The 19744-nt window shown below is 36.9% G+C and overlaps 1 protein-coding gene across 1 annotated transcript in view; it reads right to left on the bottom strand.

Moving 5' to 3' along the window:
* The window catches only part of LOC124605976 (integrin beta-PS-like), a 183033-nt gene that overhangs the window by 16313 nt on the left and 146976 nt on the right, over nt 1-19744 (bottom strand). The window contains exons 9-10 of the mRNA XM_047137941.1: nt 13337-13549; nt 5830-6105 (exon numbers count right to left, since the gene is read on the bottom strand). Of these exons, the coding sequence (XP_046993897.1) occupies nt 5830-6105; nt 13337-13549 (489 nt within the window). The remainder of the gene's footprint in view (nt 1-5829; nt 6106-13336; nt 13550-19744) is intronic.

Here is a 19744-nt window from a genome sequence, read left to right as displayed (position 1 = left end):
ACCATGCGTCAATTCTTTGCAGATCCTCCTGCATTTCAGTACAATTTTCCATTGTTACAACCTCTCGATATACCACAGCATCATCTGCAAAAAGCCTCAGTGAACTTCCAATGTTATCCACAAGGTCATTTATATATAATGCAAATATCAACGGTTGTACGACACTCCCCTGCGGCACACCTGAAATTACTCTTACTTCGGAAGACTTCTTTCCATTGAGAATGACATGCTGCGTTCTGTTATCTAGGAACTCCTCAATCCAATCACACAACTGGTCTGATAGTCCATATGCTCTTACTTTGTTCATTAGACGACTGTGGGGAATTGTATCGATCGCCATGCGGAAGTCAAGAAACACGGCATCTACATGGGAACCCGTGTCTATGGCCCTCTGAGTCTCGTGGACGAATAGTGTGAGCTGGGTTTCACACGATTGTCTTTTTTGAAACCTATGCTGATTCCTACAGAGTAGATTTCTAGTCTCCAGAAAAGTCATTGTACTCGAACATAATACGTGTTCCAAAATTCTACAACTGATCGACATTAGAGATATAGGTCTATAGTTCTGTACATCTGTTTGACGTCCCTTCTTAAAAACGGGGATGACCTGTGCCCTTTTTCAATCCTTTGGAACGCTATGCTCTTCTGGAGACCTACGGTACACTGCTGCAAGAAGGGGGGGGGGGCAAGTTCCTTCGCGTACTCTGTGTAAAATCAAACTGGTATCCCATCAGGTCCAGCGGACTTTCCTCTTTTGGGTGATTTTAATTGTTTCTCTATCCCTCTGTCATCTATTTTGATATCTACCATTTTGTCATCTGTGCGACAATCTAGTGAGGGAACTACAGTGCAGTCTTCCTCTGTGAAACAGCTTTGGAAAAAGACATTTAGTATTTCGGCCTTTAGCCTGTCATCCTCTGTTTCAGTACCATTTTGGTCACAGAGCATCTGGACATTTTGTTTTGATTCACCTACCACTTTGACATAAGACCAGAATTTCTTAGGATTTTCTGCCAAGTCAGTACATAGAACTTTACTTTCAAATTCATTGAACGCCTCTTGCATAGCCCCACTCACATTACATTTTGCTTCGTGAAATTTTTGTTTTCTGCAGGGCTATGGCTATGTTTATGTTTGCTGTGAAGTTCCCTTTGCTTCTGCAGCAGTGTTCTAACTCAGTTGTTGTACCATAGGTGCTCTTTTCCATCTCTTACGATCTTGCTTGGCACATAGTCATCTAACGCATATTGTATGATAGTTTTGAATTTTGTCCACTGATCCTCAACACTATCTGTACTTGAGACAAAACTTTTGTGTTGAGTCATCAAGTACTCTGAAATCTGCTTTTTGTCACTTTTGCTAAACAGGAACATCTTCCTGCATTTTTTAATATTTCTATTTATGGCTGAAATCATCACTGCAGTAACCGCTTTATGATCGCTAATTCCCTGTTCTGCGTTAACTGTTTCAAATATTTTGGGTCTGTTTGTCACCAGAAGGTCTAATATGTTATCGCCACGAGTCAGTTCTCTGTTTAACTGCTCAAGGTAGTTTTCAGATAATGCATTTAAAAAGATTTCACTGGATTCTTTGTCCCTGCCACCCATTATAAACATTGAGTCTCCCAGTCCATATCCGGCAAATTAAAATCTCCACCCAGAACTATAACATGGTTGAGAAATCTACTCAAAATATTTTCCAAATTTTCCTTCTGGTGCTCTGCCACAACAGCTGCTGAGCCAGGGGGCCTGTAGAGACATCCAGTTACCATGTTTGAGCCTACTTTAACTGTGACCTTCACCCAAATTATTTCACATTTATGTACTTTTCAAGCATTCATATTCCACCTTCTTTTACAACCTCTGTCTGCTTACAGTCAATTTCTGGTGTCTTTCCATTTTTCATTTTCTTCGAAACTTTCATAATATCCTTCAGTGTTGGTTCAACTTCATCCCTTATCAACTTTTTTTCTGAATTTACTCCTCTTTTCTTTTCTGGGAGTTGTGGTGGTTGTCTTAGTATTCCACAGGTTACTGAAATATTTTTTACAACCATGAAGTACCTTTTTTCATGTACTTTGAGCATTCCAGTTTTGTCTTGAAACAATTCAGTTTTTGCACTGTACAATTTCTTGAAGTTCATGGCAATTTTGAAGAAGTTTCTTATGTCCCCAGTTGTCCTACCTTCGTCAGCTCCTCTTGTTTTATTGCTCGAGGGAGTTTCTCTTTGTCTGCTTGGTCTTCCTCTTTCATACCTAACAGCTGTGTCATATTGATTCCTTCACTTTTTTTACCTCCTGTGCTGGTAAGCTATTTCTATTTCGTTTATTTCATCATTCTAACAGCTTCTCTGCATCTGACCAACTTCAAGACTTCTGTTCACTTCTTGATGGCTTTAATAGCTTACTACTTATTCCCAGGATTCCTTCCTTGAGGTATGATCACAAGTCTGTTATATCCTCTTCCCACATATAGCAGTCATTACATAGCAAAAATATTGTGCATTTTTACTGAGAATCATTGTTTAATGGCGTTCTCATCCAACAAATCAACATTTGCATTAAATCCAGTATTCTTATTCTTCAGTCCATTGGTCAATTCTTCTGGATGTGCCGATGGCAGAAAATAATTTGAACCCACTACTACACCTCATATCTGCTGCACCTCATATTCTTATTCTACTCTGCTTTTATGTATGGTAGCTACCAGAAAGTGATTTAGGTTTGAGTTGTTTGGCCACATGAATACTAGGTAATTTTATAACAATATTATGAAAAGGATAGTTACTAGTCACCATACAGTGGGGGTGCTGAGTCACAGATGGTACAACAGAAACACTGTGTGTGTGTGTGTGTGTGTGTGTGTGTGTGTGTGTGTGTGTGGGTGTGTGTGTGTGTGTGTATTCTTGACAAAGGACTTCTTGGCTGAAAACTCATTTTGTGACTGTCTTTTTCTTTTTGTTGTGCCTGTCTGTGATACAGTGCCTCCACTACATAGTGAGTAGCAACTATCCTTTTCATAATATTGTTCCATTCCATCCTGGATTTTCCATTATTAGGTAATTTTATAAGTGTTTTTCTATGTGAAGTAGGTGCTGCCTACCCTCAGATTCTTGACCGTAACTAGAATTATTAATCGCATTCGTTCCATTACCATTTGAGTTGTCATGAAGACTGTAGGGTCCAAAGCAAGGCCTTCTTAAATCTTCACAACTTACTTACACATTTACTTTCCAGAAAAAGATTTGAGTTTTATTCAAAGATGTTCTTTTGTTTATTGATTCAGTGGTGGTATAGAAACTACTACTACTTATTGACTGTTGCTGCATAATGAGATACCATCCTTATTTTTGAGCTTTCCTTCAAGTCTCATATAGATTTCCTCATTTAGTGTTCTAATGTCCAAGATTCTGGCCCTTATTCTACTGGGCACTATGATCCAACTTGATGTTAGTTCTTTTCCATCTCTGTCTCTGTTGCAGAATGAGTTACTCGGTTTTTTTGTTTGTCCACATCCTCTCCTGGTTGCCTTATGTCTTGGAGTGCTACTGTGTCAAGCTCATTCACATTTAGTGCCTCACTCAACACTACCGCAGCACTGGAGGACATAAAGTGAGAGAATGTTCCAAGGCCTACATTTAATTTTTGTTTATCCTGTATTAAGTTTGTAACCTTTTCTTTGCCAGTGTTGACATCTTTACTTTTCTATACTGTGACAAAGGTTTCTTGATGTTTCACAACACCTGGGTGTTCTAGAGGGAGCAGGATGAATGTTGACCCCAGATCCATTGACATCGTGGATGACCAGGTAATTTTAATTCAAGGTTTTCTTTCATTAATTTCTGGTGGCCTGTCTGCATGGGAGAAGTTGCAAGTATTTTATTCCCCTGTACACATCATGTCTTTAAGCACAGTTATGTCAGAAAATGAAGTATTAGTTTTTACAGGAATAATAAATATCCATATTGCTGCTGACGTGTTTAGTTGGTGTAATATAATATCTCTTCAAATTTCAGTGATAAAATACCAGTTATCATAGCTATGACATGCAGTTGATAATCAGGTCACTTTCATTTACAGTTTTTATACTCTAAGTTATTTAAGAAGTGTAACTTTTGTAACTATATGCTATTCGATAATATTAAGAGTCTTATGTTGACCATTATCTTTCTATTTAAAAATAATTTCTATAAAATAAAACAAAGATGTATAGTTGTTAGTGGTTATATCAATCAGCAAGTACCAGTACAGCAATAGATTTTAACAGTGATAATTCCAGCTTCAGATTTTTAAACACACCATCTTAAGCTAAATATAATGTTTTTCATTTATGTATTCTTCAACAAAACATGCTTTGACACCTTGCAGCGGTTCGCATATTTTGTTGATTTCATAGGTTGTCCCCGGTGTCAATGTACTGGCTGAAAAATTAGGGGTGTAAGTGCAACTACTGTCTACTGTAAATGATATAGCCGACAGAGGCACTGTTGTGTTTCACAGCAGCTTACTTTCATTTTTCACAACCCCCAATATACACATTTAATATACGGCCAGTGCACTATTGTTTAAAGTTTCCATAAGCCTCATTAATAGTTTTCAGGTGAACATCCACATACTGCCACAATAGTTTACAGTTGAACATCTATGAGCAGTAAAAGCCTAAGCACACAGTCTTTCAAATAAATTGAACAGTCACTGTCATTGCTTTAACACGTGGCCTACTAATGTAACACTTATTTCACTGTTAAATTGATGCATTGTTGTCATTCTAACCAACACAGGTTCCTCATCTGAAACTCGGCTGTGGACTGACTGTCTCATGACCAAAAATCAGACCCTTACATATCATCACAATAATAGGTACTGAAACTACACATTGTTTAAAGTTAAATTTACAGAAATTGCAATTAAAACTTAACTCATTAAATTAATTGAATATATTGAAAAATTGCATATTTTTAACAGTTTCTTCAACTGCAAGAGTTAGGCCGAATTATTTGTTTAAATCATGAAATTAACATATATGGTTACACAAACAATACTTTTGACAAAACTGTTAATTACTTTGGAATTAATTAAGGGCTGGCTATGGTAACATGTTTTCATATAGAGCCAAATAGATCCTTTAAGATTACTATCAGTTGTTCCCCCAAATGTTTATAATTAGTACAGAATTTATATTTGTTTATATGTCAACAATAAAATTGAAGTTACAAAACAATCATTGATTTCACCCTGTAACAAAAGATACTAACTAGGGATAGTTGAAATTAATTAGAAAGTCAATCACATGCCTAAAACTAATTACAAATTAGATCTGGTGTAATATTCTTTAAAACTGAGGGCCAACTATCTCTTTTATGACAATGCAGATTATATTCACGTATATTAATGCTAATTAGTTAAAATTGAAAAAAAATGAATTTTAAGGAAACAGATGGCAAAACAAGAGGGGAAGTAAAAAATATCCCAGATTGCTTCATCACAACCTATGTGCCATTTCAGTAGATTTTTTTTATTTCCGAAACTGCATTAACTTAAAAATTAATGCCATTTCAGATGTAAAACAAGGATCACTGAAGATGATACATAGGTGTGGAAACATTTTTGAGTAAAGAATAAAAAAGGAAACAGGCATTGTGTTTTGGAGAAGGTACATTTAAAAAAATTAAAGAAAAAAAAACTAAAAGAAAAACTTGCAAACATGGAAAATTGGCGACATGAGCTTCCAACCCCAGCAAGATGATTAATAATTTGAGCAGTGGCTATGAACACATACAGTAACATTAACATTAGCACCAAATATATTTGCCATCCTTCCTCATACTTACGGGATCCTTTTCACAAAAATCTCCCGAATATGGAAGTCCATCTGTGGTCTTACACACACATTTGCCACACTCACAGTGACCATTGCCTGAACATTCTTTTCCAGTTATTGGTGATTTGCATAAATCAGTGTCATTGTAACACTGGCATGCTTTTCCTGTCCATGGCAACACACAAATGCATGTACCACATTTACAACTGCCATGGCCTGAACATATCTTACCATTAACCACCTCACAGGAAAAGTCATCACATTCACAATAGGCACCACTAACACCCTGCAAATAAATATAATTTGATGTGGATTTTCAAACTAACACAAATTTTGTATTCAGCTATAAATATCATTTAAAGGCTATAGTTATACATAAGGTATAAATATGAGAATACCAGAAAAATTACTTATTATCAGGTAATCTATCTAAAAAATTATTTATTAGATTACAAATACTTTATTTCTTTATTTTATTTATCCATACAGAGACAATAAATATTGTATGGATGTTGTTCAAATGTACTATAAATTTGTGTGAAATCATTTCAAGGAAGGGGAACATACCAATATGTAGATAAAATAATACAAACAAAGCAATACAGAGTCACAAAATGTATAGTAAGATAAATTCATATAAATATATTCTTATGTTATTTTGTATAGTCTGTTTTTCACAGGCCTTTACTTTTGTCCTCTCTAACCAGCAAATCCTTCTACACACTACAATGATCCAATAAAATTTTACACCAGACAACAGCTGTTCATTAGATATGCAAATATAATGAAAAAGTATATAGGCAAAATACAATATTTTTGGTTCTGCTTTACTAAAAAAAGTGGTCAGAAAGATATTATAGTCCAACATAGTCACCTACCAAGTAAAATCATTGTTAGCATAGAATTTTTTTTTAAACTATGCATTAAATTTAATTCTATCATCTAATTGACTTATGTTGATTGGCTGCTTGTTGTAAAGTTTAATGCCAATATGGGCCACATGCCTTTTTGTGTGTGTGTGTTTTTTTTATGTGCTGAGTATGGAGTGCTGTGCTATTTTGGATATTGTGGCTATGAGAGTCAGCACTTGTCTGAAAACATGCAAGTTGGACCCCAACATATAAAATACATTGTAAGGACAACATGGGTCTGCCCTGTCTCTGTGGATGACTATGAAATATTTATTTGGATCTTCTTCTGGAAGGAAAAAAATTGTTTTAGGTGGCAAGTGGTGGAGTCCTAAAATGTTACTCTGTATTTGGTCTTCTTCTGTAAGGAAAAAAATTGTTTTAGGTGGCAAGTGGTGGAGTCCTAAAATGTTACTCTGTAAGTTGCAAAAGACTGAAAACAGCCAAAATATTCCATTGTGGCACCCTGTGAGGTACAAATGTTTGCCATACTTCTAAGAGCAAAACATGATGAACTGAGTTTGTGTGCAAGTTTTATTGCACAATCATTAAAACTTAAGTTTTCATTAAAATGAATCCTCAGCAATTTTACAGATGTTACTCTGCTATGGTTTTGTACCCCAATACCAGATACCTTCGACTTATTTTCCCAAATTTCATGTAATTTGTTTTATTTACATTTAATGTCAAGCTGTTTGCATTCAGACAAAAGTGAACATACTTAAGAACTTGATCAGTAGTTGTATTCAGCAATTGCTTTGATGCACTTATTATCACTCCAGTACCATCAGCAAATAGTATGACACTGGCTGCACTATTCGAGGTGTGAATGTAATTTATATAGACAAGAAATAATTTGTGACTTAGAATACTACCTTGTGGTTCTTTTTGAATGGATTATATGGTTGGAGTGAGGTGGCATCAGTCCTATGAGCTGTGTTCGGTTTTGTAGGTATGATTCAAACAACTTTCTTACTGCTGCACGAATACATAACACTTCCAATTTTTGTAAAAGGGTATCATGATTGACAGTATCTAATGCTTTGGAGAAATCTAAGTTTACTTCTACTATGCTATTGTTTCTTTCCCTGGTCTTTTGATTATTTGTTAAGTGCAACATAGTACTGTTCTTTCTGTGTATACATCTGCCTAGAAGCTATACTGATTATTGGTTTGTACTTGTTGCCACTTTTAAACAACAAATTCACTTTAGAGACATTCGGCTTCTCAGGCAATCAGTGGCAAGCACTGAGGGCTGCTGTTGGCAGTGCCAAAAATAATATGTTTATCAACTTCATGTGGTAGCATCGAACATATAAGACAATCTCGGCAATAATTACTATATTTCATAATATACTGGATCAAAGAAACAAAATGTATGAGAAACACAAGTAAATGTTTACTACAATGGCGCTCTTCTTATGCATAATAAGTGTTCCATATATTCTGGGAGACGGTGTTGGGAAGCATTTGTATACAGTTTCACAAATGGAGAGAGAGAGAGAGAGAGAGAGAGCAGGGCAGGGGGGGGGGGGGGGGGGGGGGGGCAGGAGAAAGAAGTTGTTTCTTTTTCTCATGTATGCATTGAAAATAAATTGTAACAGCAACTACAAAAAATATCTCTCGTACACGCAAATGCATGTACGTGTGTGCTCATATTACCCTCACCAACATTTAAAACTAAAGGCATTGTAATCACCAAAAGCAGCAGCTTCATGAATTTGGGAGACAAGCTTTGCAATAATTAGTAGGAATGGTACTGAAAATCCTTTCGTGGGCAAATAAATCAATCTTTTTTTTTATTTTTACTTGAAAATTTCAGTTTTTCACATGAATGATTTTTCACAAGATAGTACCCCTATGGGACTCAGATGTTCTTCTTTCATAGTGTGTTGTAGAAATATTTTCATCCTCTTGAGCACTGAAAAGTACGACTCAGCTAATGATGTTGAGATAGGTATCATGATTATCAGTTTACGCTCAACCTCTAGAATCAGTAAAAGAAGTGGAATTGTACTGGAGGAGGAGGAGACGAGGCGGTCATTATAGACAGTACTGTACTGGAAATTGCTTTCAATGCAGGCCTAACACAGAAAATTTGAAGGTCTCCCTTCAACTTTCTTTTCTCCAGAAATGAATGTGTGTGCATAATCTCAAGGTATTTCATCTTCACCTTTGTTTCCCCTTTATCCAGAATCAGGCTGGGTTGGGACATCTGTGGTACTTTTCCACTTTCCCCTGTCTTTCCACCTTTCTTCATCTAGAACAGTTTTGTTCCAGTCCAGATTCCTTCTTAGACTGATCTTTATTGAGTCAATCCATCTTACTCTGGGCCTCCCTCTTGCTCTCAAACTTGGCCTCCATCATTCATTTTGGTAATCTTTCATTCTCTTTACATGTCAAAATAATTTTAACCTGTTCTTCTCAGTTCTCCCATTCAGCTTCTCTACTGCAAATTTTGTTCCTAATGTCTTCATTTCTCACTTTGTCTCTTCTCATACTTCTTAGGTGTTTTATTTCACTGGCTTGGATTCTACTCTCATCTCTTCTTGTCATTGTCCTGGTCTACAATGCATATGTCAGTATGGATGTAACGCATGTGTTGTATAGCACTTCCTTACACTTCATTGGCACCTCCATTCCCTAGACTAAGCCCACCACACACTGGTAAATTGCATTGCTCTGTAGTATCCTTTTGTTAACTTCTGCTTCCAATCTCAAGGTATTTGTCTAGAAAATTTGCTGTCTATTTGTCAAACTGATTTACATCAAAAAATTGGTTGTAATGAGGTGTCCAGTGAACTGGAAATGTAATTGTATTTCAGAAAGGATGGCACTGCACACCTCTAATGCATATCCATTTTTATAATCATCAGCAGCCCGTGGTCTGTTGGCAGGCATTGTTTCACCATTTTCAATGGAGTCAATGTTATCTCTGATGTTTTGCATTACCATTTCAAAGTTATAAATTTGTTGTTTTGCTTTAATTGGTTCAGTTATGTATGTTTTAAAACTGATTATGTCTGCATGAGGTGTTATGTTATGTAAAAACTATAGACAGAAAATGAAGCCCTCATCTTGCAGTCTATATTTGTATGAATCAGGTTTGTCAATAGTAGATGACATTTTTATGCTCTTACTTGTTTCAATGACTTCCGAGACAATAATAAATATGGTCTTGCCTGTTATCGTAAACATCTTTTGCTACATGTGAATGATAATTCCATCTTGTGATGGACATATGGGCCAAGCTTTTGTAAATAAGCAGTGATCTCCGTGACAAATTTTAAAAGAAGAATACCTGAAATATGTGCAAAAAAGATGCTGGCCTTGCAGTTAATAGAGGCTGCCACAGACATTACAAGGTTGAACTGGTCTGCATTGCAGTGGATACAGTTTGCATTAGGATATTTGTCTTTTATTAATTTCTGCACCCAATTTGACTTGCCATACATAACATTTGCACCATCATAACTCTGAGCCATTAGTTTCATTCAATCATCACCAATTAAAAGTTCAATTTCTTTCAGAATATGTTCTGAGATAGTAAGAGCATTCTTTCTGGGTCAACAGAGTTCCAATACCTTTTATGGGTTTTCAATTAACAATTTATTGCAAAACACTAATCAATTGAAATTCGCAAGATACATCTGTGGTTACATCAATGATTATTCCATTATCTGCATGTTTTATTTCCTTATGAATTTCCTTGCTGTACACCATCAACATGTATCACAGTAGTTCATTCTGGAGTTTTAGAAATGCCTTTGCCAGCGGTCGTGCCCGAGCTGTTCTAGGCACTTCAGTCCGGAACTGCACTGGTGCTATGGCCGCAGGTTTGAATCCTGTCTTGGGCATGATGTGTGTGATGTTCTTAGGTTAGTTAGGTTTAAGTAGTTCTAAGTCTAGGGGACTGATGACCTCAGATATTAAGTCCCATAGTTCTCAGAGCCATTTGAACCATTTTTTAGAAATGCCTTTGAGTACTAATGCTTGACTGAGGATCTTTATCCAATTCCACACAAAACTGAAATAGTTCAGGAAAAAATGCCCTTATTGTTTATTGTAGCTGTTAATCATTTACTTATATGGGGAATCTGATTTCTGCTGAATTTTCATTTTGCCTAGAAATGAAAGACTCAGAACATTGTTCACATGTCACAAAATTTAACATTTCATGCACTTTCATTTTAGATCATATATGCACAATATCAGCTATTCCAGTCTTATACCAATGAAAATCTACCACAAACAATATGCAAGAAGAACATAAAACAGCAACATTTTCCTCACAGCCACAAATTCATTTATTCTTTTGGTAAATTTCTGAACTGAATTATAGCATCAATTTTTTGTTTGCTGCTGCAGATTAAGGAGTGGCCTGCCTGGTATTTTTAGCTGAATTTTTTCACTGAGAATCCTGTTACTCAGTTGAATTTTTAGTGACTCATTTCCCTCGTTCTTGTTTGTAACTTCCACATGCAACTGAATTTTCACTTAAAGAAAACACTCTACACACATCTATACTGTTTTCATTACCTGACCTCACAATGAAGTACAACATCTTTGGACTGAACTATATTACACAAACATGAATACTTGACTGTGGTTTTGTACTCAACCAGTGTAACCTAGATGGCACAGGCACAACACATGGTGAATATGTTAGTTTTTTGTTCTGTACCAATAACCATACTGCTGTGAAACACACAAATATTGAAATGGTGCCTCTTAGTTTCAAAATCTAATGGCATAATTATATTCAAAACCATATATTTTTATTCATAAGAAAGTTTAAGTGTATTATTTCTGTGTTCAATATAATTAAGCATTAGTTTGTGATTCCAAATGCATTATCATTAACTTGCAGCAAGATGACAACACTGCATTAAAGGAAGGCTCAGCCTAAGATGTATTCTACCATTGTCACTAGATGGCAGAATTATGCTTTTGTAGGTTCTTTGCATTACTGTTCTCTAACAGAATAGGACACAAGCTCTGCATCTGAGCAATCTTAGCTCTTCCTCTTCCATAGGAACATTGTAGACAGATGCTCTAGCCTCTATACACAGCACTTACAGGAGTAAACAGGTCAATCTGGAGTTGGCTCTAAGCTTCAGAAAACTACCATGAGAGCATGTGCTGCACAACTCATGGAACACATACTCAGGAACAATGTTTTATGTGCAGTTCCTCTACATTTCTCTTTCTTTCTCTGCCATAGTAGTGGTGCCAAGGCACAGATATACTACCCCAAAGCTGCACTTCACTAAATGATAAGTTGGCTATGTATGACAAGGGCCTTGCAATCTGTGGAGCAGACTTGCTTACAATAAGACTGTGGTACTTCATCTAATCCTGCTGACATTTTAGGTTTCAAGCTTTTTATTGCTTGTTAATACTGTCAACAACTTAATTATTTTTATTCACTGATGAGGGTAATGAAATGAAACCTCATTAAGATGTGAAACATATCGATTTATTTAAAAAAGTATCACTTTATCTATTAAACAATGGAAACTCCAGGTAAGTAACTATCTGGTCACATTGTCTATTTGTTTGTATGATTACTTGCTGACCTCTAGATAATAGGATGATTGATTTTTATAAGTTGCAGTCAATTGAAAACAAGACAGATGGAAAAACTAAGTAAACCATTTATTATGTCAAATCACTATAGCTGTTAATAAATTTACCCCACTGTGAGACAAGATGGTCAGTGCCTTCATGGAAAAATGTTTGCAGTTGCCTGTTGAATGACGATTGTACCCAAGCATGCACCTCTTTGTCCGAAGCAAATCGATGAGCACAAATGTCTTTCCTCATGGCATACATGTTGTCAAAATTGTTTTGACTACTTTGCAGAAGTTCCACTGGGAACCCCTTACACATCTTCCATAGAGTCGCAATCTCTCCCCATGTGATTTCCGTATTTTTGGAGCTGTGAAGAAAGACATTCATGGCTGTCAATTTGCTTCAGATAATTATGGTTGCATAAGCAACTGCAAACGTTTTTCCATGAAGGCACTGACAGTCTTGTCTCACAGTGGGATAAATGTAGTTATGATCATAAAGGTTACTTTTTTAATAATAAACAGTTTACTAACTTTTTTCCCAATGTCTCATTTCCCTGCCCCTTATATTAATATATGTTAATACACTTTCCTCCACTTCAATCACAACATTATTTTCAGTACTCTATATCTAACATATTTCTGACAGTTGGAGTTTGTTCACCATTGGCAATGCCTTATATATGGAAAAAGAATCATGGTTTGGAGTACATATTAAATTGCAAATTCCTATACAACTGATTGGGTGCATCAGTTTTCATGTTGCTGGGAGGCAAGAGCATACCACATAAAAAAGGACATGTCTAGTAAGGCACTGTATAGTTCAAACCAACCTTTGGAACAAGTACTTCTTTTATGAAGTGTGTCACTAAAAGAAATTTAAATGATATCCTGAATGGCACCCATTATAGTTTAAACTATTAAATTTGAGATATCAGTGATTTGTTGTTGGAGTTATTATTGTCAAATATGTTACTGGCATAAACATTAGGTTACAGACATTTTACAGCGTTTGGTGTACATGAAAGACCATTACCTCTTTTTCTTCACAGTAACACTTTCCACAAATGCATCGTCCTCGTCCTGAACAAATTTCAGAGGAGTTGCTGCTACGACAAACTTCTTCATCATCTAAAATATCTGTACCATTGCATTCACACCTTTCTCCAAATCTACCTGAATTGCATGCACAGTTCCCACATACAAGAGTTCCCATTTCATTGCATTCAGAGGCATTAGGCTTCTTTTCCTGAAGGTAAAATGAAAATCACTTTTTGTAGGTTTCATTCAACAAATATGTTAATACTTACAGTTTGGTATAACATCATTCAACAAGTAGGTTCAAATTAATAAACAAGAAAGAATTTTTAGTGTTGCTAGATACCACAGAATTAGCCATAAAGTACAAAAGGAAAAAAAAATGATTTTACTGCCCTTTAACATATGAAGAGTGAAAAATGGTAAAGCATTATAAATGATTGGAAATAAGTTTTAGAAATGGATGTAAAAGCACATCACAAACAATAGTGTTTCATGTATTTTTTTTTTAAAGCATTAACCAATACTTTCATTATAAGTTCAAGGAAATTCTTCGGCTGATCATTTTCTCTTGAAGAGCCATTCGTGGAGAGACACCATTGTGTCAGTACAACAAGTACTTACACTAGCATACAACATAAGAGTATCAGAATTAATGTATAAGGGATGACCTGCTCAAACTGTCAGTGAGTATTCCTGATCAAGTTGGCAGGTTTTGTTCTATAATATACATAACATATTAAAGGAAATAAAAGGATGACGTATGCTCTTTGAAGACAATATAAAACAGATCTACAAGAAAAAAAATGCACACATAGTGTGAGCAATTACTAGGAAGATACATAAACCTAAGATATTAAAAGCACATTTTTGTGGATCCACTACTATACTTTTTTTGTATGGGATCTAGTACTTACTGTACATATTCTTTATATTCGTTGTAAATAATTCCTCATGTAATTTAAAGCATCAAATCCCTGCCAGAAATTTATAAGGCATAAGTTTACATTCAACAAAATTTTTGCTTCCAGAAAAATATGACATACCCATGGCTCTTAGCTGGAAAGGGCCAGAGAGTATATGTGAAAGAATAAATACATCTACAGTAGAATATCTGTAGTTTGTTTCCTCCTGGGCTGTAGTGCAAACACCTGGATACCTTTAATGACAGAGTAGTAGTTGTAAAGGCACAGAAACCTGTATATAGTTTTGTAGTTGGTCCTATAATCAGTTAATAATGATATTTGTTACTGCTTACTTTATATAGTATGCAGATATAGGAATTTATGTTTCTGTACATTTAATCTGAAAGATAATATTTTATCGCAGATGTCAGTTTGAAAATTTTGAATGTATCTGTGAAGTTTTAAGTGAATAAGGATTAGTTTAAATAGTGTATCATAAATTATTCTGTCAGAGTTACCTGGGAGAAATCTGGATCACATAAATTTTCTAATGTGTATGGTATATGGAACAGCATATAAATTCACAACACCACACATTACCACACATTATATTATTGAGTGGGTTACAACATCCCACAGTGCTTGAAAATAAACATGTCGAAATTGCAATCATTTCAAAACACATGAAATACCAAAATATAGCCCAACTTTCAGAACTATTAGCTCATTCATTGGAGAGTAAAGAGGGATGGGTTGGGGAAGGTTAGAACAGTGGGGTATGTCACTCAGACTTCAGGATGCGAGAGTCCCACCTGTTGTGGGGATTAGGTGTTTTATCACGTGACTTGTCCTTTCGATAGCATTAATTCTGTAGCATTTTAATATTTCCTTAACCCATCAGCACCAATACAAATACATACCCTAGGGAGGTCATAAAACACCACAAGTTTTGTGATACCTGTTATGGGAGCTCAGAAAATGATCAACAAAATCTGTTGCTGTTTTGGTTCTTTTTCCTTCATTGTATCTATGTTGTCAATGTGGTATCTCAGCTACACACTTCTCATTTTGAGGATGTACCAGAAATGATGAGGATCTTCATTCAGAGAACTTGGCTTTCACTATCGGCAGTGCCTTAGTTGCCTACACGGGGCAAAGCATCTTGTCTAGTTTGCACATGAGGTAATACCAGACTGTTTCATCCATTTTCCCACTGACATTTCTGTAGCTCTCATTTCTCTCTGAATCAACTGCAGTTGTGTTGGTGATCAGAAATTTCTGAATTGATACTTCTGTGACAATTTTGCAATATTCAGTTACTTTTCTTGGGATGTGCTTAAGAAGGATGCTTACAATGGCACACCTATTACTTGTTACTCTGGTATGTTTTGTGTACCTTCCCAAGCAATAAAATATTGAAAAGTAGACTAGAATGGTGGGCATAGTATTCTTTATCTTTCATAAAACCTAGTGTTGCAAGTCTGCTTCTTCAACAACACAGGTGCTATGCTGATTAAGTATAGATAAATCACAGAATATAATAGATCCTTACTCTTCTTGAACTAAACAGAAACAAAGACTTCTGGAGGTGAATACCTCTTAGTCATTAAAATAATATGGAGATCTACTGAATAAATCAAATTTTAATACTGGAGAACACTATACATTTGTCCAACACAGAAGCATTCAAATACAAACAGCTCTCTCGATGCATGCATAAAGTGTCAGTTCTCTCACAGACAGCACAATCTGCGGTCAAATGGAGAATCATCATATATTAGAAAAATGGACATGTCCATGTGCAAGCCAGATGTCAAAGGAGAGAATAACTAAGTCCAAATCAGTGTCTATAACATAATCAAATATCACAAGGTCCATGTAAATAAGTCCACCAGAGAGCATGTGCTACACGACAGTGAACTGAGCCAAATGTGGCCAATACAGGCCATGGCAGTGCTTATGTTTGCCACTGTCCTTTACCCATGTGACTCGGCACCAGTGGATGTATTGCTCTATGGCACCCTAGTGGCCTCACTCTACGCATGCACAATTATATCAACTGATCCATCAATATGGATGTGGGATTACAAGATTCCTCCCACCTTGAGTTGGGCCATAGGGCCAGAATCATCCGAGCTGTAGTGGGGGAGAATGAGATGAACATGGCTTGCTGCAGAGGCCAGAGTGTGGCTGTTGATGCTGCTGGTGGCTGAGGAACAGTTCCCGGATCTGACATCAGAGATGCAGGAGGTAATGGTAGGTGAGACCACACCTTGGTGCTGGTTCTAGAGAGGGCTGTGGGTCTGACATCAGACCTGGCACAGATTTAGGCCCTCCTGTGATGTCATCAAGGTCCAGATTCTTAGGAGTCATGGATGGCAGTTGGAGAATCATAAATGCTTGGCATCTGCATCCCGGGATGTTGGCTATAGTCCATGTGCCTGCTTTAGTCTGTCCTAGGAGTGGGCAACATGGGCTGTCCCCATTGGTGTGGCAAATCCAAAGTTTGCCCTGAATGTTGCAAACAGAGCTGGTTATACCACCAGTCCATAAGACTTCTTAAGTGTGTTCACCAAGACCAGCTGGCAGCCTTGCTGAGTGTAGATGGAACCACATATCCAGCTAGGCATATGTCCAAATGTGCACACCCCTTCTTCTTCTTCTTCTTCTTCTTCTTCTTCTTCTTCTTCTTCTTCTTGTGATGATGAAGCTGCACCAAATCAGGCAAGGAAAGATGCGAGCACCCATCTTAAAGGTCTGCTGGGTTTTGATCTTAGAATGGCATTGCCCAGTTTAAGGATAAAAAGGACATAAGTACAGTACAGATAGGAGTGGACATCAAAATTTTTCCATCCGCATCTTAAACATTCTCACTAAACATTCTACGATGTCATTACATGCAGGGTAAAATGGAGATGTGGTAGCATGCTTATTCCATTGTGGGTGCAAAACTGTTAAAATACCATGGGAGTAAACTGCAGTCCATTATTTGTGAAAAGAGATTATGGAGCTCCTTCATTAGAAAAAGTAATTGCAAGGGCCTTAGTAGTATTTTCCATCATAGTCTATTGCATTTTTATTACATATAGGAAATGATCCCATAACTTCTCTCATTAATAAACGGTCACAATGCCCATATAGTACTAGGGACAGAAAGTTGGCTGAAACCAGACATAAACAGTAATGAAATCCTAAACTCAGATTGGAATGTATACCTCAGAGACAGGCTGGACAGTGAAGGGGGAGGCGTGTTTATAGCGATAAGAAGTGCAATAGAATCGAAAGAAATTGACGGAGATCCGAAATGTGAAATAATTTGGGTGAAGGTCATGGTTAAAACAGGCTCCGACATGGTAATTGGATTTCTCTATAGGCCCCCTGGCTCAGCAGCTGTTGTGGCTGAGCACCTGAAGGATAGTTTGGAAAATATTTCGAGTAGATTTCCCCACCATGTTATAGTTCTGGGTGGAGATTTTAATTTGCCGGATATAGACTGGGAGACTCAAACGTTCATAACTGGTGGCAGGGACAAAGAATCCTGTGAAATTTTTTTAAGTGCTTTATCTGAAAACTACCTTGAGCAGTTAAACAAAGAACCGACTCATGGCAACTACGTATTGGACCTTCTGGTGACAAACAGACCCGAACTATTTGAAACAGTTAATGCAGAACAGGGAATCAGCGATCACAAAGCAGTTACTGCATCGATGATTTCAGCCGTAAATAGAAATATTAAAAAAGGTAGGAAGATTTTTCTGTTTAGCAAAAGTGACAAAAAGCAGATTACAGAGTACCTGATGGCTCAACACAAAAGTTTTGTCTCAAGTACAGATAGTGTTGAGGATCAGTGGACAAAGTTCAAAACCATCGTACAATATGCATTAGATGAGTATGTGCCAAGCAAGATTGTAAGAGATGGAAAAGAGCCACCATGGTACAACAACTGAGTTAGAAAACTGCTGCGGAAGCAAAGGGAACTTCACAGAAAACATAAACATAGCCAAAGCCTTTCATACAAACAAAAATTACGTGAAGCGAAATGTAATGTGAGGAGGGCTATGTGAGAGGTGTTCAATGAATTTGAAAGAAAAGTTCTGTGTACTGACTTGGCAGAAAATCCTAAGAAATTTTGGTCTTATGTCAAAGCGGTAGGTGAATCAAAACAAAATGTCCAGACACTCTGTGACCAAAATGGTACTGAAACAGAGGATGACAGACTAAAGGCCAAAATACTAAATGTCTTTTTCCAAAGCTGTTTCACAGAGGAAGACTGCACTGTAGTTCCTTCTCTAGATTGTCACACAGATGACAAAATGGTAGATATCGAAATAGACGACAGAGGGATACAGAAACAATTAAAATTGCTCAAAAGAGGAAAATCCGCTGGACCTGATGGGATACCAGTTCAATTTTACACAGAGTACGCGAAGGAACTTGCGCCCCTTCTTGCAGCAGTGTACCATCGGTCTCTAGAAGAGTGTAGCATTACAAAGGATTGGAAAAGGGCACAGGTCATCCCCATTTTCAAGAAGGGACGTCGAACAGATGTGCAGAACTATAGACCTATATCTCTAACATCGATCAGTTGTAGAATTTTGGAATACGTATTAGGTTCGAGTATAATGACTTTTCTGGAGACTAGAAATCTACTCTGTAGGAATCAGCATGGGTTTCGAAAAAGACGGTTGTGTGAAACCCAGCTTGCACTATTCGTCCACGAGACTCAGAGGGCCATAGACACAGGTTCACACGTAGATGCCGTGTTTCTTGACTTCCACAAGGCGTTCGATACAGTTCCCCACAGTCGTTTAATGAACAAAGTAAGAGCATATGGACTATCAGACCAATTGTGTGATTGGATTGAGGAGTTCCTAGATAGCAGAACACAGCATGTCATTCTCAATGGAGAGAAGTCTTCCGAAGTAAGAGTGATTTCAGGTGTGCTTCAGGGGAGTGTCGTGGGACTGTTGCTATTCACAATATACATAAATGACTTTGTGGATGACATCAGAAGTTCACTGAGGCTTTTTGCGGATGATGCTGTGGTATATCGAGAGGTTGTAACAGCGGAAAATTGTACTGAAATGCAGGAGGATCTGCAGCGAATTGACGCATGGTGCAGGGAATGGCTATTCAATCTCAATGTAGACAAGTGTAATGTGCTGTGAATACATAGAAAGATAGATCCCTTATCATTTAGCTACAAAACAGCAGGTCAGCAACTGGAAACAGTTAATTCCATAAATTATCTGGGAGTAGGCATTAGGAGTGATTTAAAATGGAATGATCATATAAAGTTGATTGTTGGTAAAGCAGATGCCAGACTGAGATTCGTTGGAAGAATCCTAAGGAAATGCAATCCGAAAACAAAGGAAGTACGTTACAGTACGCTTGTTCACCCACTGCTTGAATACTGCTCAGCAGTGTGGGATTCATACCAGATAGGGTTGATAGAAGAGATAGAGAAGATCCAACGGAGAGCAGTGTGCTTCATTACAGGA

The sequence above is a fragment of the Schistocerca americana genome, chromosome 3, assembly GCF_021461395.2.
Source record: "Schistocerca americana isolate TAMUIC-IGC-003095 chromosome 3, iqSchAmer2.1, whole genome shotgun sequence".
NCBI classification, from domain to species: domain Eukaryota; kingdom Metazoa; phylum Arthropoda; class Insecta; order Orthoptera; family Acrididae; genus Schistocerca; species Schistocerca americana.
The sequence above is the reverse complement of the archived record's forward strand: the minus strand, read 5'-3'. Positions and strand labels throughout refer to the sequence as shown.